Here is a 24,913-nt window from a genome sequence, read left to right as displayed (position 1 = left end):
ATTCTGTGTTAAAGAGATACCTAGGTAGGCATCTGGAGCACTACATGGCAGGAAATAGTGATGCCCTCTAGTGCTCTTACAAATGGATAACATTCCTGCAAAACTGCTGCCATATAGTGCTCTAGAAATGGGCTGGCTCCTAAGCATATGTCCCTGCTTTTCAACAAAATATACCAAGAGAACTAAGAAAAAATGATAATAAAAGTAAATTAGAAAGTTGTTTAAAATTACATGCTTTATCTGAAACATGAAAGAAAAATTGTGGGTTTCATATCCCTTTAAGTGTCCAATATTTTTGTACAAATTTTACTAGACAGCCTATCGAAAATACGGGACTGTCCAGTTGAATACTGGATACCTGGCAACCCTACATGTATGCAATTTTAACCCCAACTTGCCCAATGTTAACCCTCACTTTCTAGGAGTTAACCAGTGGTTAAAGGGACAGTCTAGTCCAAAATAAACTTTTATGATTCAGATAGAGAATGTCATTTTAAACAATTTTCCAGTTTACTTTTATCACCAATTTTGCTTTGTTCTCTTGATATTCTTAATTGAAAGCTAAACCTAGGAGATTCATTTGCTAATTTCTAAGCCCTTGAAGGCCGCCTCTTCTCTCAGGGCATTTTGACAGTTTTTCATCACTAGAGGGTGTTAGTTCATGTGTGTCATATAGATAACACTGTGCTCATTTTTGCACGTGGAGTTCAGATGAGCCCGCTCTGATTGGTTAAAATTGATGTCTGTCAAAAGAACTGAAATAAGGGGGCAGTTTACAGAGGCTTAGATACAAGGTAATCACAGAGGTAAAAAGTGTATTTATAACTGTGTTGATTGTGCAAAACTAGGGAATGGGTAATAAAGGGATTATCTATCTTTTTAAACAATAAAAATTCTGTTGTAGACTGTCCCTTTAACAATGCAAAGCAGAGGCTAAATGAGCAAAACGGCACTTCATCAAGTTATTTTATATTGCAAAAACGTGAATATTTTATTGCTGATGTAGGTCAGTGTATTTTATCCAATGATGGAATACTCTTAATTTGTAAAATATAAAATTCCAAACGCAATATTGCTGTGTATTTCACAAGATGAATTGCCACAAAATTCACACAATTAAAACAATGTGACCATTTTTTATATCATTAACAATAATAAAACGCAAAAAGCATCATTTTCAAGGATAACCTGCATGCGCTTTTTTTCTTTGTTTGTTTTGTAAACATGGTCACTAGAATAGACTCGGTTCTGTTGCATATACTGGAAAAAAATAGTTAAAGACATGGATGTATACAAAAAGAAGATGCAATGCAGCTAATAAAGATGTGGGTTAGCCAAGAAAACTTGCTGGAGTGCTGATTTGCTAAGTTATCCCCTGGTTTGCCTTGTTAGCCACTGGTTAACTCTGGTCAAGTTGGGGTTAAAATTGAGCAAATTGGGGTTAACATGGTATGCAGGGGGTTAACATGGCAACAAAGGCATTAAATACAGAACAAGCAAATAGTATATTTTTATTCACGGTTTGATTACAAGTGGTGCAAAGTGGGTGGAGATTGTGGTCAGGGGCGGAACTACCATTGGTGCAGCGGCACCAGGGCCCAAGAGCTGGAGGGGGTCATAACAGCTAATCTATACATAGGCGTACACAGAATGTGTAGAATCTTATTTAAAGGGACAGTTAAGTCCAAAAAAACCTTTCAAGTTTCAAATAAAGCATGTAATTTTAAACAACTTTCCAATTTACTTTTATCATCAATTTTGCTTTGCTCTTTTGGTATTCTTAGTTGAAAGCTAGACCTAGGAAGGCTCATATGATAATTTCTAAGCCCTTGAAGGCCGCCTCTAATCACATGCTTTTGTATTTGCTTTTCACAGCAGGGGAGAGCTAGTTCAGGTAAACCCTATAGATAACATTGTGAGCATGCCCGTGGATTGTGGCAGACACTGCACTAATTGGCTAAAATGAAAGTCAATAGATAATAAATAAAATCTCATGTGATCAGGGGTCTGTCAGAAGATGCTTAGATACAAGTTAATCATAGAGGTAAAAAGTGTATTATTATAACTGTGTTGGTTATGCAAAACTGGGGAATGGGTATTAAAGGGATTATCTATCTTTTAAAAAAACAAAAATTCTGGTGTTGACTGTCCCTTTAAGAGAAGCCTTTGTTAGTGCAAGTTGCAGGTCCATATATCTATGCCCAAAATCATTATACAGAGCAGAATGTATTTTATTACTTTTGCTTTTTACTGAGTTACATTTGCACCGGGGCCCTCTGTTGAGTAGGTCCGCTACTGATTGAGGTTACATGGTATTTAATGTGCAATATCTCCAAATCTAAACGTGCAAAGACGTACATTAATTTATCTACCTATAGATATAAAAAGTCTATACACCATTATAAAATAGCAGATTTTTAAATGTACACACAGAAATAACAACAATGTAAATGTCATACTTTTCAAATCTGTAATGTGATCTTCAAAAAAAGCAAAAATCCTGAGAAAAAAAACTGCATAGTTGATTATTAGTTACACTTTAAATAAAAAAAACACAACCTACAACACCCTCTGCACAGCTAACCCAACTAATACTTTGTGGAAACACCTTTTGCATTTATTACAGCAGCACGTTTTTGTGAATAAGTCTCTATTAACTTTCCACATCTAGACTTTGGAATTTTTTGCAAACAAATTCGAGCTCCTTCAAATTGCGAGGGGATCTCCTGTGCTCTCTTTAGGTCATTTATCAGGTTTTCAATGGGATTGAGGTCTGGAGGACTCTGACTGGGCCATTCCAAGACTTTTCTGAGTCATGCCTTGGTCGACTTGGGTGTGTGCTTTGGGTCATTGTTATGTTGGAATGTGACATTCCTCTTCATCTTCAGCTTTCTGACAGAGGCCAGCAGGTTTTGTGCCAAAATAGCTTAATATTTGGAGCCATTCATTGTCCCATCTATCTGGAGAAGAGCCCCTGACTTAGCTGAAGAGAAGCAGCCACAATGCATGATGCTACAAATCTATGCTTCAAAGTTAAAGGGAGACTGAACCCAAATGTTTCCTTTCATGATTCAGATAGAGCATGCAATTTTAAGCAACTTTCTAATTTATTCCTATTATCCATTTTTCTTTGTTTTCTTGCTATCTGTATTTGAAACAGCAGGAATGTAAGCTTACGAGCCGGCCCATTTTTGGTTCAGATCTCTGGATAGCGTTGGCTAATTGGTGAATACCATTTAGTCACCAATCAGCAAGAACAACCTAGGGGCTGAACCAAAGATGGGCCGGCTTGTAAGCTTACATTCCTGCTGTTTCAAATAAAGATACCAAAAAAAAATAAAGAAAAATTGATAATAGAAGTAAATTAAAAGGTTGCTTAAAATTGCATGCTCTATCTGAATCATGAAAGAAAAAAATGTGGGTTCCTTGGATGATGAGCTTTATTGGATTTGCAATAAACATATTTTACAATTTAGACTGAAAAGTCTAACCTTTTTTTCTTCAGGCCATAGCACATTTTTTTCACATGGTTTGGGGTGACTGAATGAATCTTTTGGCAAAATTTAGACAGGTGTGAATGTTCCTTTTTTTAAAAAAGGGTTTTCCTCTTTCCACCCTTCCCCACAGCCCAGAAATACGCAAAATACAAGAGATGGTGGTCACATGCAAGGAGTGACCAGACATTCCTGTAGCTCCTTCAATTTTGCTGTTGGCCTCTTGGTAGTCTCCATGATAAGTTTGCCATCTCCTCGGCTTTGGAGAGTTGTCTTGATCTTTGTAATGTCTCTGTGATGCCACATTTTCTCCATTTATTTATGATAGTTTTGACAGCGCTCCATGGTAAATCCAGTGCCTTCAATATTGTTTTTTATATCCCTCTCCTTATTGGTACTCTTTTTAACAATTAGCTCTCACAGTTTCTTTGACAACTCTGTGGACCATGACTTTCCCAGGTAGATGCAACCCCAATTATTCTAGCACATCCTATAGCAACAGTTGAATTTTATATAGGTTTAATCAGAACCATTTTCATTGATGGCAGATGTATGTGATTTACCGACAGGCATGATTTAGAATGTGATTGGTTTGCTGTGAACTCATCTAGAGCCCCATTATAAAAGGGTTATGCATTTATGGTGGTGTAGTTTTTTTTATATTATTTAAAAATAATTAAAGGGACAGTAAACACCTTGTAATTATAAGATGTTTCTGTTATTTTGCTTTAGAATAACATATCAGCTAAGTCTTAACGTTTTTAAAACAAATTAATATATTTTTTATGCTATTAACTTTCAATAGCCAAACTCCACTCACTATTTGCCTTATTTATAAGGGGCCATCTGGGCTTCAGTCAGCAGACTACCAGGCTAGCCATGGTTATACATTTAATAATAAAATGCATTTATTTGCAGTTGTTATCAGTTAAAGCCAATTAGGGACATCTATCTAGCAGAGTTAACATTCAGAAGTCTGTACATGCATTTCATGTTCTTATTAGAAATTACTCAATTTTCAGAGCTAAATTACTTATAATGAAAGTACAATATAGAAAAGTTGTTTCATTATGCATAACATTTTACTTACACATTTCAAGGTGTTTACTGCCCCTTTTTAACTTTTTTTTTAACTTTGTTTTCTTTTATGTCTTTCCATTTCAAAAACCTACAATGTCATAAGGGTGTGTAGACATTTAAAGGGACACTGAACCCAAATTTTTTCTTTCATGATTCAGATAGAGCATGCAATTTTAAGCAACTTTCTAATTTGCTCCTATTATCAAATTTTCTTCATTCTCTTGGTATCTTTATTTGAAAAGCAAGAATGTAAGTTTAGATGCCGGCCTATTTTTGGTGAACAACCTGGGTTGTTCTTGCTGATTGGTGGATAAATTCCCCCACCAATAAACAAGTGCTGTCCAGAATAATGAACCAAAAATTGCCTAGCTTCTTTGCTTAGATTACTTCTTTTTCAAACAAAGATAGCAAGAGAACGAAGAAAAAATGATAATAGGAGTGAATTAGAAAAATGCTTAAAATTTCTTTTTCACGAAAGAAAAAAATTAGGTTCATTGTCCCTTTAACATCCTATCTATCTATCTATCTATCTATCTATCTATCTATCTATCTATCTATCTACATCTATCTTCACAGGTAAATACTGCAGGATAGCTTATAGAGTATGAGAAACATAAAACGTGTCTTCATTAAACGAGAGAGAGAAACATGGGCAAAAAGCAATGTCGGAGGAAAAATTGGAAAAAGACAGATTAACTGAATTCAGTTGTTTCATATAAATATAATCTACAAACTTCAGGATTTTTAGCCCTTGATTATGAGTTGAATATTCTGTAGATTGTAATCATTATCTATCTGTCTGTCATTTGTCACCTGTCACTCTATCTAGAAAGAAATTTAATTTCTTGGCATCTAAATAAGCACAACTAACAGTATAGATTTATTATACATCTAAACATGTTCCTACATAGTGTACATTGGACTGCCTTTAAAAGGACACTCAAGTACATAATAAACTTTCATTATTCAGATAGAACATGCAATTTTAAACAACTTTCCAATTTACTTCCATTAACAAAATGTGCACAATCTTTTTATAGTTATGTTTTAAGTCACCAGCTCCTACTGAGCATGTGCAAGAAGTCACAGAATATACGTATATGCATTTGTGATTGGTTGATTGCTGTCTTATGATACAGGAGAAGGGAAAATAGACATAACTTTAAAATATGTCAGGAAAAATTGCTATTGCATTGTCTTTTATCATGCATTTGTTGATTATGCAAATTTACTGGTCCTTTAAGTAAAAACAATATTTTTTTTTATTTCAGGTATTTTGAAAGACTCTAAAATGAACTTGAAGAAAAAGCCAGTTTTCCTGCTTGTTTCTATTTTTTTCGTTGGCCAAATTTTATTTTGTTCTGGACAAGAATTAGCTACAACTCAAACATTAGACTCAACTAAGAGTCCGATCATTACACAGGAAAAACCCATTAATAGTACTGAATCTGAAACTACTGTCTACACTTCAACTATCAAACCAAGTTCTGCGGAATTAGACAGTATAGCTACAACAAGTACTCCTTCAGTCTCTATAACTTCTAATAAGAGTTTAGTAACTTCAATCACTACGCAAAATGTAACTACCACAACTGCTTTAAATAATGAGACCCTAACAACAAGTGCGAACAATAACTCAACAGAATCTGGCAATACAAGCTCAGCTATAACAACATTATTTACTCCTAATGTAAATATTACTACTACAGCAGTTCTATATAATTGGACACTCACTATAAATAATTCCACAACAGAATCTACAGATATCACCAATAGCTCTTTTATAACAACAACTGTATCTACTTTAAACATAACAATCACTCCAAATGTTACAACAACAACAGCTATAAATAACGAGACACTCACGACAAGTATAAACGTTAACTTCACGGAAAATACTAATGGAACTCAAAGTGCTATCACTACCACAGCGGTATCAACTGAAACGTATATGACCTCAAACACCTCCCAAACCACTGAAAACATTTCAATGGAGACTACCAAAGCTCCAACAACCATTACCCAAAATGGTACGAATAGCACAATGGTGACCTACAGTGGGCCAACTGAAACAACTGAAAGTAACATCTCCACAAATCCAACAACAAACACCAGTGTCTCGGGAGATTCCGGAAGTGCAAAAGGTAATACATGAGTACTAAGGCGCATGAGAGAGGTTGGTTTTATAGTGAGTGAAAGGTAGGCGCAGGGAGTGTCTCGCCTCTTTTCAAAATAAGCTCCTCACTAGCTAGATAGACAGTTGAAATCAATATAAAAAGATAAAGGGACTATATATATATATCTCCAAACAAGTATTGCGTGTCTGTGTATATGTATATATTATATATATATATATATATATATATATATATATATATATATATATATATATAATGTCTTACAAACTCAAAAAACTCTCCTATTGTGAATAGTACCTAAAATAATGACATATAGGTGTATAATCAAGGATTTATTTAAATGTAAACGGTATTCATATCATCATCATTGCAGAGCAGTGAACAAGTGTCTACGGACATGAAACATGCTATATTTTCTATGCTTTTGTCAGTCACTGTGATGCTATACTGTGACAATTATGCTTTTAACCTGAAGAAATAAAATGACTTGTGACTTTATTGTGTGTGTATATATATATATATATATATATATATATATATATATATATATATATATATATATATATATATATATATATATGTCTTAGAAACTCAAAAAGCTCTCCTATTGTAAATAGAACCTAAATAATGACATATAGGTGTATAATCATGGATTTATTTAAATGTAAACAGTATTCATATCATCAGCACAGATATACAATCATATATAGGAAAGTCTCCATTGAATCAGCTAGCAATTTGCAAAAATCAATCTATCCAAAAATATTGGACATTTCAAGACAATTAAAACAGAATTCTAAAAAACATTTAAACATATAAAACATTAAAAGTCACTAAGTCCAGTTATTAAAATTGCCTTTTTGAAAACAACCTTTTATGCACTTTGGTCCAAATGTGCATATATATGTCGCCAGAAATTTGTTTAGCGAAAGTATATACATATACTCAATCCTGCAGAATCACACTTTTACAGTTTCCAGAAGTGAATGCCGTATTGTCCGTTTTAAACCTTTGGGGACAAAGAACCGTATAACCTTTGCTGCATCAGGCTGTGCTATTAGCTTGCCAAACAGAAACCGGGAGTTCCTCTCAACTTGGAGATATGTATAGATATTCTTGTATAAATAGTGTCTGCTGCCAAGGTTGGTTTACACAAGTCAACCTGATACTGAAATTGAGCAAAATTTATAATCTGTTTATATGTAAGATTGATTATTGGATCGAAATAGTGTTAAAAGTATGCCAATCCTGAAAACTAATAAATATTAGCCTTATTGTGGAATTAACAGTTGGTTGTGATAAGATGGTACAGTTATATGTAGTCTATACATTCACCCACTAAATGAAAAGAAACCTGAAATGGTTATATAGTACGTACACCATCCTTTGTGACAGTGACCATGAATTTGATTTTATCTAAACATACTTTGATAACATACTTTATTAGCCCAATACACTAGTACCCAGATGGTTACATCCGTTAAGTTATATATAATTAGCAGATGATGCATGTATATATAGCATTTCAATAAACCTGTCTTTCAAAATTTTTGAACATGGATTTGGGAGAAGGGGTTAAGGGGGCGGAGCTGAAAGAAGGGTCAGCCTGTGAGGTTTATGGATAGGAGTAGGAGCCAATTCTTAAAAATTCACTGGCATGGAAAGAAATAATTACCTTGTTTTATTGAGCACTATATTGTAAAGTAAGCGTCTCTTCTTCACATAAAGAATATTAGTGAACCACCCTTAATGAGATACACAGTTTCCAAGGTAGAAAATGCCTTTAAAACATAATACTGTATGTTTACTGTAATATTGACAAGGTTTCATATAAAATCTTGTCACACCAGAAAACTTTAGGGAATTGGGCCCTGGTAATTCAAGCAAAGGGGATATGCAGCCATAGAAATTTCACAATTTGAATAAGAAGCCATTTGACTTTAATTTGTGTAAACTTAAATGGACACTGTAGTGTAGGGTGTAGTTTTTTTCTTCTCCCCTATAATGTGTTCCATTTTTAATTCCGTAGAGTAGTTAATTGTTTACAAATAGCTAATTTACCTTTTTCTTTTGTCATTTGAAATGTCTGATTTTGCTCAGTAAAACTGCTACCTCTATTGAAGATAAGAATACTACAGAATTCTCTAAAAGCTATGTAAAAAAAGAGGCAGCAGAAATCTACATCCCAGTGGGGTGGGAGAGAGAGAAAAAAAAAGCCCAGCCCAATTGAAGTTGTATCTTTGCAGCTGCTTGGAATACAATGAACTCTTATTAGCTACTGTCTTAAGTACATTGTACCATTAATGTTTTCCCATTGATTTGTTATCCCAGCAGCATAGCATTAGTATTACACATGAGAGAGAGAGAGAGAGAGAGATAAATAAGGAGGTCTCCTCTTCATGCAGGCTCAGTACAATTGAATGGGTGTGCTTGTTTTAGAATGATGGTTTGTGTTTCCAATGTTGAAAACAACTAAGTCAAATACATATGTAAACCAAAATTAAACATGCATCTAATACTTTAAAGCTAGTATGGCAAGTCATTGGAAATACATTAAGGAGAATACAATTTTATAGTACAGTGTCCCTTTAAATCTGATGTTTAATCATTCACAACATGGGGCCTAGAGTGATCCTGACTTCAGTGATCCTGTAGCAGCCTGCTCCTGTCTGCTGTAGTTGCCTCTCTGTTACTGGCCTAGCTTGCTTCTGATTACTCTTGCTGTCTGCATGTTATTGTCCTAGTTTGCTCTTGCCTGTTTTGTTGCCTATCTATTACTATCCTGGCTTACTCCTGCCTGTTTTGTTGCCTATATATTACTATCCTGGCTTACTCCTGTTTGTTTTGCTGCCTATCTATTAGTATCCTGGCTTACTCCTGACTGTTATGTTGCCTATCTATTACTATCCTGGCTTACTCCTGCCTGTTTTGTTGCCTATATATTACTATCCTGGCTTACTCCTGACTGTTATGTTGCCTATCAGTAGCCTGGCTTACTTCTGCATGTTTTGTTGACTATCAATTAATAGCCTGGCTTACTTCTGCATGTTTTGTTGCCTATTTATTAGTAGCCTGGCTTACTTCTGCATGTTTTGTTGCCTATTAGTAGCCTGGCTTACTCCTGCCTGTTTTGTTGCCTATCTATTACTATTCTGGCTTACTCCTGCCTGTATTGTTGCCTATTTATTAGTAGCCTGGCTTACTCCTGCATGTTTTGTTGCATATCTATTAGTAACCTGGCTTACTCCTGCTTGTTTTGTTGCCTATTTATTACTATTCTGGCTTATTCCTTTCTGTTTTGTTGCCTATTACTATCCTGGCTTACTCCTGCCTGTTTTGTTGCCTATTAGTATTCTAGCTTACTCCTGCCTGTTTTGTTGCCTATCAGTAGCCTGGCTTACTCCTGCCTGTTTTGTTGCCTATTAGTAGCCTGGCTTATTCCTGCCTGTTTTGTTGCCTATTTATTACTATTCTGGCTTACTCCTTTCTGTTTTGTTGCCTATTACTATCCTGGCTTACTCCTGCCTGTTTTGTTGCCTATTAGTAATCTAGCTTACTCCTGCCTGTTTTGTTGCCTATCTATTACTAGCTTGGCTTACTCCTGCCTGTTTTTGTTGTATGTCTCCTTGCTGTCCTACCTTATCATACCTTGTACTAAACTGTTCTTGCTGTATGCCTGTTATATACCTAACTTGCTCCTGACTGCTTTTGTTGTCTGTCTGTCTGTTACTAGTCTAGATTGTGGTCTGCCTATTAATGGCCTAGATTTTTTAATGATTGCCCTTGATGTCTGTATGTTAGTGGCCTAGCTTATTTCTGTCTGTCTTTTACTTACATAGCTTACTCCTGTCTGCTTTTGTTGCCTGTTTGTTACTGGCGTAATTGTGCCTTACTGCTCTTGTTGTCTGTCTGTTAATGCTCTTGATTGCTCTTTTCATCATCTATTACAGGCCTAGAGTGCTTCTGACTTCTCTTATTGTATTCTCTTATCCTGTTGCACCCTGCTCCTATCTGCTCTATTTGCCTCTCTGTTACTGGACTTGCTTGCTTCTGATTACTCTTGTAGTCGGCATATTAGTGGCCTAGCATGCTGTGGCCTGTATTTTTGTCTGTCTATTAGTGACTTAACTTGATCCAGTCTACACTTGTTGCCTATTACAGGCTTAGCTCACTCCTGACTGCTCTTTATGCCTGCTATTGGTCTAACTTGCCCCTGATTGTTCTTGTTCTATGTCTGTTACTGGCCTAGCTTGCTATTGACTGCTCTGTTTTCCTATTACTAGTCTGCTCTTCTTGTATGCTTCTAACTGACATAGTTTTCTTTTGACTTCTCTGCTTCTTTGCCTATTAATGGTCTAGTTTTCTGCTGTCTGCAATAGTTTTATGACTGTTACTGGCCTATCTTGCTGCTGTCTGGTCTGGTTGTGTGCCTGTTACTGGCATAGATTGCTGCTGTCTATTCTAGTTATATGCTTGTTACTGGCCTATCTTGCGGTTATCTTATCTAGTTGTATGCCTGTTACTGGTCTAGCTTGCTGCTGTCTGCTCTAGTTGTATGCTAGTGCTGCGGAATCTGTTGGCTATCTACAAATACTTGATGATGATGATGACGATAATAATAATAATACTGGCCTAGCTTGCTGCTGTCTGCTATAGTTGTATTCTTGTTACTGACCTATATTGCTGCTATCTTCTCTACTTGTTTGCTTGTTACTGGCCTATCTTGCTGCTATCTTCTCTAGTTGTCTGCTTGTCATTGGCCTATCTTGCTGCTATCTTCTCTAGTTGTATGCTTGATACTGGTATAGATTGCTACTGTCTGCTCTAGTTGTATGCTTGTTACTGGCCTATCTTGCTGCTATATTCTCTAGTTGTATGCGTGTTACTGGCCTGCCTTGCTGCTATCTTCTATAGTTGTATGCTTGTTACTTTCCTATCCTGCTGCTGTCTGCTCTAGGTGTATGCTTGTTACTGTCCTATCTTGCTGCTGTCTTCTCTAGTTGTATGCTTGTTACTGGCATAGATTGCTGCTGTCTGCTCTAGTTGTATGCTTGTTACTGGCCTGTCTTGCTGCTATCTTCTCTAGTTGTATGCTTGTTACTGGTATAGATTGCTGCTGTTTATTCAGTTATTTGCTTGTTACTGGCCTATCTTGCTTTTATATTATCAAGTTGTATGCCTGTTACTGGTCTATCTTGCTACTGTCTGCTCTAGTTGTATGCCTGTTACTGGTCTATCTTGCTGCTGTCTGCTCTAGTTGTATGCTAGCGCTGTGGAATCTGTTGGCGATCTGCAAATACCTGATGATGACAATAATAATAATAATACTGGCCTAGCTTGTTGCTGTCTGCTATAGTTGTATTCTTGTTACTGACCTATATTGCTGCTATCTTCTCTAGTTGTATGCTTGTCATTGGCCTATCTTGCTGCTATCTTCTCTACTTGTATGCTTGTTACTGGCCTATCTTGCTGCTATATTCTCTAGTTATATGCTTGCTACTGGCCTATATTGCTGCTATTTTCTCTAGTTGTATGCTTGTTTCTGGCCTAGCTTGCTGCTATCTTCTTTAGTTGTATGCCTGTTACTGGTGTGCTGCTATCTTCTCTAGTTGTATGCCTGTTACTGGTGTGCTGCTATCTTCTCTAGTTGTATGCCTGTTACTGGTTTGTTGCTGTCTGCTCTAGTTGTATGCCTGTTGCTGGTTTGCTGCTGTCTGCTCTAGTTGTATGCCTGTTACTGGCCTATCTTCCTGCTATCTTCTCTAGTTGTATGCCTGTTACTGACCTATCTTCCTGCTATCTTCTCTAGTTGTATGTGTGTTACTGGCCTGCCTTGCTGCTATCTTCTATAGTTGTATGCTTGTTACTGGCATAGATTGCTGCTGTCTGCTCTAGTTGTATGCTTGTTACTGTCCTATCTTGCTGCTGTCTGCTCTAGTTGTATGCTTGTTACTGTCCTATCTTGCTGCTGTCTGCTCTAGTTGTATGCCTGTTACTGGCCTGTCTTGCTGCTATATTCTCTAGTTGTATGCGTGTTACTGTTATAGATTGCTGCTGTCTGCTCTAGTTGTATGCTTGTTACTGGCCTATCTTGCTGCTATCTTCTCTAGTTGTATACTTGTTACTGGCCTGCCTTGCTGCTATCTTCTCTAGTTGTATGCTTGTTACTGGCATAGATTACTGCTGTCTGCTCTAGTTGTATGCTTGTTACTGGCCTATCTTGCTGCTGTCCTCTCTAGTTGTATGCCTGTTACTGGCCTGTCTTGCTGCTATATTCTCTAGTTTTATGTGTGTTACTGGCCTGCCTTGCTGCTGTCTGCTCTAGTTGTATGCCTGTTACTGGCCTGTCTTGCTGCTATATTCTCTAGTTGTATGCGTGTTACTGTTATAGATTGCTGCTGTCTGCTCTAGTTGTATGCTTGTTACTGGTCTATCTTGCTGCTATCTTCTCTAGTTGTATGCTTGTTACTGGCATAGATTACTGCTGTCTGCTCTAGTTGTATGCTTGTTACTGGCCTATCTTGCTGCTGTCCTCTCTAGTTGTATGCCTGTTACTGGCCTGTCTTGCTGCTATATTCTCTAGTTTTATGTGTGTTACTGGCCTGCCTTGCTGCTATCTTCTCTAGTTGTATACTTGTTACTGGTATAGATTGCTGCTGTCTATTCTAGTTATATGCTTGTTACTGGCCTATCTTGCTGTTATATTATCTAGTTGTATGCCTGTTACTGGTCTAGCTTGCTGCTGTCTGCTCTAGTTGTATGCTAGTGCTGCGGAATCTGTTGGCGATCTGCAAATACCTGATGATGATGATGATGATGATGACGATAATAATAATAATACTGACCTAGCTTGCTGCTTTCTGCTATAGTTGTATTCTTGTTACTGGCCTATCTTGCTGATATATTCACTACTTGTATGCTTGTTACTGGCCTATCTTGCTGCTATATTCACTACTTGTATGCTTGTTACTGGCCTATATTGCTGCTATATTCACTACTTGTATGCTTGTTACTGGCCTATCTTGCTGCTATATCCACTACTTGTATGCTTGTTACTGGCCTATCTTGCTGCTATCTTCTCTAGTTGTATGCTTTTTTCTGGTATGCTGCTATCTTCTCTACTTGTATGCTTGTCATTGGCCTATCTTGCTGCTATATTCTCTAGTTATATGCTTGTTACTGCTATCTTCTCTAGTTGTATGCTTTTTTTCTGGTGTGCTGCTATCTTTTTTAGTTGTATGCCTGTAGTTTGCTGCTGTCTGTTCTAGTTCTATGCCTGTTACTGGCCTATCTTGCTGCTATCTTCTCTAGTTGTATGCCTGCTACTGGCCTATCTTGCTGCTATCTTCTCTGGTTGTATGCCTGTTACTGGCCTATCTTGCTGCTATCTTCTCTAGTTGTATGCCTGTTACTGGCCTATATTGCTGCTATCTTCTCTAGTTGTATGCGTGTTACTGGCCTGCCTTGCTGCTATGTTTTATAGTTGTATGCTTGTTACTGGCATAGATTGCTACTGTCTGCTCTAGTTGTATGCTTGTTACTGTCCTATCTTGCTGCTGTCTGCTCTAGTTGTATGCTAGTGCTGTGGAATCTGTTGGCGATCTGCAAATACCTGATGATGATGATGATGACGATAATAATAATAATACTGACCTAGCTTCCTGCTTTCTGCTATAGTTGTATTCTTGTTACTGGCCTATCTTGCTGATATCTTCTCTACTTGTATGCTTGTTATTGGCCTATCTTGCTGCTATATTCACTACTTGTATGCTTGTTACTGGCCTATCTTGCTGCTATCTTCTCTAGTTGTATGCTTGTTATTGGCCTATCTTGCTGCTATCTTCTCTACTTGTATGCTTGTTACTGGCCTATCTTGCTGCTATCTTCTCTAGTTGTATGCTTTTTTTCTGGTGTGCTGCTATCTTCTCTAGTTGTATGCTTGTCATTGGCCTATCTTGCTGCTATCTTCTCTAGTTATATGCTTGTTACTGGCCTATCTTGCTGCTATCTTCTTTAGTTGTATGCCTGTTACTGGTGTGCTGCTGTCTGCTCTAGTTGTATGCCTTTTACTGGCCTATCTTGCTGCTATCTTCTCTAGTTGTATGCTTGTTACTAGCCTGTCTTGCTGCTATCTTCTCTAGTTGTATGCCTGTTACTGGCCTATATTGCTGCTATCTTCTCTAGTTGTATGCGTGTTACTGGCCTGCCTTGCTGCTATCTTCTATAGTTGTATGCTTGTTACTGGCATAGATTGCTGTCTGCTCTAGTTGTATGCCTATTACTGACCTGTCTTGCGCTATATTCTCTAGTTGTATGCGTGTTACTGGCCTGCCTTGCTGCTATCTTCTCTAGTTGTATGCTTGTTACAGGTATAGATTGCTACTTTCTGCTCTAGTTGTATGCTTGTTACTGGCCTATCTTGCTGCTATCTTCTCTAGTTGTATGCTTGTTACTGGTTTGCTGCTGTCTGCTCTGTTTACTTATTTCTGGCCTAGCTGTCTTGTTTAGTTGTCATTATGTTTCTCTTGTTGTCTGCCGAACACAGGAATTTATTTAAAAATAAGAAGCTCTAACAAAATCAAGCATTTTATGTTTAAACTGCTGGTGTTATCAATGCTGTTGCACACAAGACTTTCTCCCTATTTCTTGTGAATGTTACAATTTGGAAAATCTCACTTAGCGCCTACTGTTAAAAAAGACCCTTAGCTCTGATAAATGACCCCTAGTGGCCAAAATCGTTTAGGAAAATCGGAAAATCAAAAGTATATCAAAGCGCCAGCTGGCCGGCTTGGGTTCAAAAATGTGAAACCTATTCCTTCACAGTTCAAGTTAAAATAAAGTATTTATTAAAACAATTAAAACAATATTAAAATGTGGCCGAATACAGTTGTTTTGTAGATTTTCTTGCATACATTCACATGTAACAATTGACAATTAACAATAGAACAATAAAACAATGAAAGGTACCTTCAAGGATAACAATAAAATTCAGACAAATTATCCTATATCAGTATTACCTGATATGTAAATAAATAACAAAAAAATGCTTTCATAAGGTGACTAAAGGATGTCCGGATGGGATAGATAAACGCACTCCCCTGTGGTGGTGCTTACTACTGTAGCTCCTTATAGCAGTGTTACTTACTACAATTTGCTAACCAGTTTGGGTTTACACAATATTGCTTTCGGTATTACAATAAAATTATATCAAAAATATATCAAAAATATCAAAAATATTTGAACAGTTCAAAAACAAGCCGGTTATTCCTAATTCAATTTCGTTTTAATATGCAGATTACCCCAGAACAGTGCTATCACTCTGGAGGTCTTTCTAAGTCCGTCCAGAGTGGGTTAGGGCCTCAATCTGTGTCAACTCCTATTGTTTCTGCTTGTGGTTATGAAAGGAACTGGTCTGCTGTGCCTCACAAGGATCAGAGACCGTTCTCCGCTAGCGGATGCAATTCGTGATAAGTGTCGGTAAATTATGTGCTGTAGGTGGGTGATCAAAGTCAAGTGATTCAAATATTAGGTGGTTCAGGTGGTGATAATAAACAAATTGCAAATATATAAATTATTCAGAATTCAGTGGTACTAATATACATAGTGAAACATAACTTCTATAAAAATCCTGCAATAAATAAACTTCAAAAAACGATGTGTGTAAAAAACGATGTGTGTAAAAAACAATATTCCAAAAATAAATTCCAAAGGATTCCTCAGAAAACACTAGTGACCAGCAGGATACCAGCCGACAATTTCCAAACCAAAAATTGTGTAAATAAATTAAATTAAAAAGTCAAAAGTAAAAAGTAAAAAGTCAAAAGTAAATACGTTATAGTCGGTTTTAAAGTGTTCCAAATTGGCGTTAATCCCTCTTTCTGTAGTTTACAGTCAGTAGATTTAGCAGACTATATGAGGTGTTTGTCGCCTGTAGCGGGGATTGGGCTTCAGCGTCACTAGACAATTTTTCAGCTCCAGCGTCACCCGAATACTATTCCTTCTGCCGAAAGAAATAATAATAGTGCAGATAGTTTTCAAAAGTAGTTGAATAAATTAAAATGCTACTCACCAGTCGACGCATTTCGGTCAAACATAGTCTTGAAAAAGGTCTATGTTTGACCGAAACGCGTCGACTGGTGAGTAGCATTTTAATTTATTCAACTACTTTTGAAAACTATCTGCACTATTATTATTTCTTTTGGCAGAAGGAATAGTATTCGGGTGACGCTGGAGCTGAAAAATTGTCTAGTGACGCTGAAGCCCAATCCCCGCTACAGGCGACAAACACCTCATATAGTCTGCTAAATCTACTGACTGTAAACTACAGAAAGAGGGATTAACGCCAATTTGGAACACTTTAAAACCGACTATAACGTATTTACTTTTTACTTTTTACTTTTTAATTTAATTTATTTACACAATTTTTGGTTTGGAAATTGTCGGCTGGTATCCTGCTGGTCACTAGTGTTTTCTGAGGAATCCTTTGGAATTTATTTTTGGAATATTGTTTTTTACACACATCGTTTTTTGAAGTTTATTTATTGCAGGATTTTTATAGAAGTTATGTTTCACTATGTATATTAGTACCACTGAATTCTGAATAATTTATATATTTGCAATTTGTTTATTATCACCACCTGAACCACCTAATATTTGAATCACTTGACTTTGATCACCCACCTACAGCACATAATTTACCGACACTTATCACCAATTGCATCCGCTAGCGGAGAACGGTCTCTGATCCTTGTGAGGCACAGCAGACCAGTTCCTTTCATAACCACAAGCAGAAACAATAGGAGTTGACACAGATTGAGGCCCTAACCCACTCTGGACGGACTTAGAAAGACCTCCAGAGTGATAGCACTGTTCTGGGGTAATCTGCATATTAAAACGAAATTGAATTAGGAATAACCGGCTTGTTTTTGAACTGTTCAAATATTTTTGATATTTTTGATATATTTTTGATATAATTTTATTGTAATACCGAAAGCAATATTGTGTAAACCCAAACTGGTTAGCAAATTGTAGTAAGTAACACTGCTATAAGGAGCTACAGTAGTAAGCACCACCACAGGGGAGTGCGTTTATCTATCCCATCCGGACATCCTTTAGTCACCTTATGAAAGCATTTTTTTGTTATTTATTTACATATCAGGTAATACTGATATAGGATAATTTGTCTGAATTTTATTGTTATCCTTGAAGGTACCTTTCATTGTTTTATTGTTCTATTGTTAATTGTCAATTGTTACATGTGAATGTATGCAAGAAAATCTACAAAACAACTGTATTCGGCCACATTTTAATATTGTTTTAATTGTTTTAATAAATACTTTATTTTAACTTGAACTGTGAAGGAATAGGTTTCACATTTTTGAACCCAAGCCGGCCAGCTGGCGCTTTGATATACTTTTGATTTTCCGATTTTCTTGTGAATGTTATCTGTATTGTATTGTGCGGTACAACCCAGGAAAGAATATCAAGATATTTATTTTCACACATATGTGAGCTGTGCCTGTACAATGTTTTATACATTTCATAATTTTTCTTAATTGTTAGAACATATCATTATTTTTATTAACATATTATTGTTCCTTGCTGTCTGTTTAACCTATGCAAAGTAGTTAAATACATACAAGTCCCCCTTGAGAACTGCAAACATTGAACAGATGATTTCCTGCTTAAGAGCTGTGATGTTTCTGGATTTGAGAAGTTGAGTACAATCTAATATTTGATGATAATTGACACGTTACCAGCTGACGTTTTTTTATTACAATCGGTCATTATCATTGTTTATTGTCAGCACTTTTTAAATGATCAGTTTGGAAAAAATGTCCCTTTACTTAATATGTGCCAATCCAGTTTTTAGTGATCACAGTCCAAAGTCTCAATACTTAATGACACATTTTCAGAGCCATTTTAATTTTTTTAACTCCACTGTTAAACTGCATTAATAAGCCCCAGACAATACTTTTCATCTTATTATTGGGTACCCCAAAAAAACAAAACTTTTTAATGTAACATTATTTTTGCACATGGGCTAAACACACTGACATTATCCCTTCCCCCTCACCATCTTGGATACTATTAGGAACCAATGTCACAACACAGATCCAAACTCTACAATATATTAATAATAATCACTTTTACACTAATATAAAATAGCTAAATCAATCATCCATCAAACACATACACCTACTATACAGAAAATATCCCTGTTCAAATTTCTTGCATATATCTCTATGGTTTTAAGCACAACAGATAAATTACCCACATGTCACTTTATAGCATCACTACACACTATCAAAGGAAATCCATCAACATACTGTACATGACCTTCAGCTTGTGATGTTACTGATTAACCTCCCTGAAGGTTTTATTTGTCCTTAAAGGGACATTAAACCCTAAATACATTTTATAAGCATAGTATTGAGGTTATTCCCTGTCTCCCACTAGTCATGTTGACATTTAGCTTTCACTACATTCCATTGTTGATGTGTTTGCAGACTTTCAGCAACTCTCCTTCAGATACCTGTAGTGTAACTTAGGTTCCAAAATGGCGTACCTATAATTAAAGGGAATGCATGAAATGTGTTAAAGGGAAATAAAACCCAAAAATGTTCTTTCATGATTTAGACAGGGCATACAATTTTAAACCACTTTTCACTTGACTTCTATCATCTTGTTTGCTTTATTCTCTTGGTTTTTTTTGTTGAAGGATCCAAAATGCACTCCTGGGAGCTAGCTGAACAAATCCAGTGACAAAATAAGAGGCATATACGTGCAGCCACCAATCACCAGCCAGTTCCCAGTAGTGCTTTCCTGCTCCTGAGCCTGCCTAGGTATTATTTTCAACAAATGACACCAAGAGAATGAAACAAATTAGATAATATAAGTAAATTAGAAAGCTGTTTAATATGGCATGCTCTGTGTGAATTATGATAGGAAAATGTTGTATTTTAAATCCCTTTAACCCCTTAACTCAATGGGACATATATATATAAATATGTGTGTGTGTTACGGTACGAAGCTCATAGTACCGCATAAAGTATATATATAATGTCCAAGCTGCAGGAAGCTTTAGCAGTCTTGATTGTAAAGTTACAGCTAAGAAATGGAGTTCCTGAGCTCTAGGCATCTGCCCGCATAAGGAATCTTAGCACAATCGGTGCTCTGGTGCATATGAAGGCAGATGTCAGATCGCTAAACAAGGTGACATTGTGTGTGTCACCTTCTGCAACATTTATCTGCTGGTGTCGTTGGGAGATGTGGGAGGGAAAGCAGGAGGAAGCTTGATGGTCCAGCGGTGGAGGAGGGTTAGGGGTAGGGAGAGAGTATGATGGGCCCTACACTGAAAAAATAAAATGAAGGGAAAGGGAGGAATGGATGGATGGGAAGCTACACTACAGAAAAAAAGGTTGGGGTGGGAGGCCCTAGCTCATGAACACCAGAGGTGGGATGTGGGGGGACCATTACACTACAGGAAAATAAATAAATAAATACAAATATGTATTTATAGCTACTGGCAAATAGCTGCCAGTACTAAAGATGGCCGCAATTAGTGGGAGCGGGAGGGTTAGAAAGCTATTTGGGGGGGATCAGGGATCTGGGAGGGTTAAGGAGGATCACTACACTGCAGCAAAATACATTTGTATAAAAAAAAATAGTAATAAAATAAACCTAAACTGCATACTGGAAGACTGTTTGCTAGTAACTAACATGGTGGTGACCAGAGGGAGGGAAGTGGGAGGGATCAGTGGTGGGAGGTGTCAGGTGGGAGGGTAATCTCTACACTACAGCTTAAATTAACTTTATAAACTATACAATTAACCCCTTCACTGCCGGGAATAATAGAATTATGGTGTACAGCTACAATTAGCCATGTATGTCTGCTATTTATGAACAAAGGGAACCCGGAGAAGCTTTTACAATCATTTGTGTCATGATTGCACAAGCGGTATGTAAATAATTTTAGTATGAAACCCAAAGTTTGTGAAAAATTTAATTTCTTTCTTTTTTTTTTTTTTTTATATGATCTCATTTGGCGATGAATGGTGGCATTGAAATAAACCAAAATGGGGCTAGATTAATACATTGGGTTGTCTAATTAAAAAAAATATATACAAAGTTTTGACAGGTAAATAATAAAAAAAAAAGCAAGGCTCTATTGCTGTTTAAATAGAGTGATAGCAAAAATGCAAAAAATTCTCCAGGGTATTGGGCAAGTTATTTTCTGAAATTCTAGTGATAACGATTTTGTGCTTAATTGGTAATAACTTTGGAGGCATTCTGTAACTGTAATTGCTGGAAAAACAAACTGACAATATTGGCCACCGTTCAAACATCATTATGTGCCAAGAACAAGCTCAATATTGTGATCAATCCTATAGTTACCTAGATTCATTAATGCTAACATTATGTGTTCTGATTCATCACAGCATACAATATTTGCATTAGAATGCCCCTTTAAGAGCCATGCCTATGAAAATATCTAGTACTTACAACAGTATTATGTGATCCCCTTCTAACATAACTATGTTTCAATTTTACAGAATCAGAAAGCAATTCAGGAGTGATATTAGGAGCAGTCATTGGCTCATTTTTGGGAGTTGCACTTGTTTGCGTTATAGCGTTCCTCTGTTTTGGAGGGAAGAAAACAAGTTCTTTTTCACATCGGAGACTTTACGAGGATATAAGGAATGAACCAGGTAAGAAAGAAATGAATGAACAGCCGATCTTATTTTATGTTAAAAGTCCACTAAACTCAAAATGTAAACTTTCCTAATTCAGATAGAGCACACAATTGTTAACAACTTTCTAATTCACTTCCATTATCAAAATGTACACAGTCTTTTTATATGCACACTTTCTGAGGCACCAGTTTCGTCTGAGTATGTGCAAGAATTCAATTCAAAGCATATGTATATGCATTTTGTGATTGGCTTATGGCTGTCACATGATGCATGGAGGAGGAAAACTGAATTAACTGAGATTTGTTAGAAAAAAAAATCTACTACTCATTTGAAAAGTACTTTTGTGTTTTATTTATATTATGCATTTTTTTTTATTAATCAATTCTACTTATATAATGAATTAACATACTACGTGAGTGTGAAAATTGTTTGAATACATTATATGGATATAGATTGATCCACTTGAATAATGTTCAGCCCAGAGCTAAAATGTAGTTTGTATATAAATATATTAACTGTGTTGTGTGTGTATACATAAAAAACACACACATATACAGTATGCAATAAGCTCTAGACTATGTTAGTTGGGTCATTAGATATGTAAATAATTATAGATATTTTATTTATTTTTAGTTCTACGATTGGATAATCCAAGAGATTCTTTTGATGTGCGATACGGAGAATCCGCATATTACAATCCATCAGTCTTTGAAGAGACACCATACCATAATGCCAGACGTGAAGAAATACGAATGGAAGACATAAGGCCGAGTGGTCCTATAGCGTAGACTTTTTTTTTTATCACTGAAGTGTATTTAGAATTTTTTTTTAACGTCAAAAAATATTTCATTTTGCACTAAGAAAAAAACACAAAAAAACAAGGAGAGTCCTCTGAACTCTATCAGATTCTGTCTACGTTTTAAGTTAGAAAAAATGTTAAATGTAATTAATTATTTATACCAAGAGTCACTTATTTATATGGGCATATAGTTTGAGTATTTATTCCAAGCGATTATTTTGTGCTTCATCGACTCAATCATCTTATGCAAATTAGACCAAATAGTTGGCATCGGTAAACGCCTACAGCTATTTTTCCTGGAACTGTTAATGCAAGTTTTTTGCCAAATTTCTAAACTCTAATGTAAACAGACTATGGTGATCAGTTGTTCTTTATCATACTGATCATACTGTTTACAATCACTCATTTACAAGGTCAAATTAAATTATGGTGCAACATGTGTGGTTTCCAAGCTGCATCTGCCACAAACAAATCGTGATACATGAAAGCACAAACATAGATTGTATAAAGGCATTTCATAATTACTCAAGCTATGCACCAAGTGGAAATAAGTGAACAAATGGATCCATTTCTCTGGTGCGCCAAGCATGTTCTTGCTTATTGCTAGATATTTTGACTGTATTCTGCCCAATTAGGTGAAAGCTCCAATGTTCAAAGATTACTGTCTTGCAGGGAAAGAAATATATATACATTTCCTGGAGCCTCCACAGTATCCTATTGAAATGTCTTTACAGATGAATATTTTGCAGTCCCAATGTTGCAGCTATTTATTTTTTATTTTAAAAAGGCAAAGGTTGGGATTTATAAAAAAAAAATATGGAGATTTATTTTCTAAAATTATATTAGTTTCTTAAATATTGAAAAAATAAGTGGAAAGTTTTATTGTCCATAAAGAAATAGGTGCTGCCATTTTGTAACCTTTTTTTTTTTCCCAATTGCTTGGCTTAACTGCAAAGTATGTATGATTTGTAGACGCAGCATTTCAAAAGTAAATCCTGAATAACTAAACTAGATAACAAAGCCCCTCATTCAATTAGATATTACAGAGTGGGGATCTAAACTGGTTAGTGTTGGCTTCAATAATTATGGCATTCTAAGTATTTAAACCATAGCTGTTTGACTCTTACGTTGGATTGGGTAAACAAAGGTAATTTTTTGGTGGGGGAGGGAGAGGGCACAGATCTACAGTGGGCATAATACACACTGCCATGTTAAAGAAAAGAATGGCCACCAATAAATCTAATAAAAAAGGTGTTTGTGCATGAATACAGTTGATTTCACTTAGCAAAAATAAAAATATATATCAAAATGTGCATCTTTAACTATTTCATATATTTTTGCTATTTAGCTTTCAAATTAATATCCAAACGAGTGGCAAATATGTGAGGGTGCAAAATCATCTCTTAGGTTTCACCTCTTTGTGCTCAGGCTAAAGAGAAGAAAGACAATTGCTTCTGTCTCCCACTGTCTCTTCCTGACAAGCCACTTCCCTGGATTGCCTGGTACCACCCAACTAGAACACCCACATAACCATCTTCACACATTCAACAATGCACATGAGTCTCCTTGACTCAGTCCAGAGCGTCCTGTAAGTAAAGTGTTTGACTCCTCACAATTTAATTTCTGGAACTACCATGCACTTAGATCCAATCAATGATTATTATATTTAGTTTAAATTTTCATAGAAAAAAAATTTGATCTCCATTCTTATTTTAACTTATTAAAATGTGAACTGAGCATGCTCAAGTCACACATACACACACACACATATATATCAAGAGATAGTTAGGGAACCATGCAAGGAACAAGTTTTATAAATAGCTTAGCATGACTGAAAAATAAAAAAGCCCAGTAAAAACCACTGTTACCCACACACAGAGCATGTACATCAATTGGAATAGTTATATGTTTGAGGTAAGTGACAAGCATGGTAACCTTTTGTTAATGTCACTTTTGTATTATAGGACAAGTGGTGTTAACAATAAATATCTCTAATTTGAGGTAGCAATTTGTCCAAAAAAAAGAGGAGGTAGTCAACAAGGAACACATATAGCCTACTAGCCAGGTGCACCCTCCCTTAGCTTATTGGTGCCTCTGAAAGAGGAGAACTACCTATGGGTGATAGGAACAATCAGATATAAATTTTGATAAACAGAGAATGGGTGGAGTTGACTGAACTTCATGTTTATTGGAGATTTAGCTGTTAATTTCAATCTAGTTGCACCTGGGGGTATCATCACAATAGAAACTTATTGTTTTTATGTTTGATGAAAATATTAAAGTTTGAATGTGACATGATTAAGGATGGGCAAATGTGTTTATATTTGAATGTTGACAAGAACGAATATTCTCAAAAATTCTATAATCGAATGCTATCTACAGTTTTCGATTGTCACTTTTGAATTTGAATGTTCATAATTAGATCGAATGTCCACAATCGAAATTTAGAATGTAACATTCGATTTAACAAATACTATTCAGAAGTTCAATAGTTAATGTGGTAGAGAATTTAGTACATTGATACATAATAGATACAAATATATCAATTTGAATGTTTCTAATTCGAATATTATTGAATATTACATTTAAAGGGACACTAAACCCAAATTTTTTCTTTTGTGATTCAGATAGAATATGCAATTTTAAGCAAATTTCTAGTTTACTCCTATTATACATATTTCTTCGTTCTCTTGTTATCTTTATTTG

At 35.9% G+C, this 24,913-nt stretch overlaps 2 protein-coding genes across 3 annotated transcripts in view; one reads left to right on the top strand and one right to left on the bottom strand.

Moving 5' to 3' along the window:
• The window catches only part of MUC15 (mucin 15, cell surface associated), a 34,896-nt gene extending 11,376 nt beyond the window's left edge, over window positions 1–23,520 (top strand). Inside the window, exons 2-4 of the mRNA XM_053720386.1 lie at window positions 5,846–6,718; window positions 21,268–21,423; window positions 22,042–23,520. Coding sequence (XP_053576361.1) covers window positions 5,866–6,718; window positions 21,268–21,423; window positions 22,042–22,196 — 1,164 coding nt within the window. The 5' untranslated portion in view covers window positions 5,846–5,865 and the 3' untranslated portion in view covers window positions 22,197–23,520. The remainder of the gene's footprint in view (window positions 1–5,845; window positions 6,719–21,267; window positions 21,424–22,041) is intronic.
• LOC128666024 (anoctamin-3-like) overlaps window positions 1–24,913 on the bottom strand; it is a 353,414-nt gene that overhangs the window by 185,669 nt on the left and 142,832 nt on the right. The gene's annotated exons all lie outside the window — the stretch shown is intronic.

Source organism: Bombina bombina, chromosome 7, assembly GCF_027579735.1.
Source record: "Bombina bombina isolate aBomBom1 chromosome 7, aBomBom1.pri, whole genome shotgun sequence".
NCBI lineage: Eukaryota > Metazoa > Chordata > Amphibia > Anura > Bombinatoridae > Bombina > Bombina bombina.
This window is presented reverse-complemented; position numbering and strand designations above follow the sequence as displayed.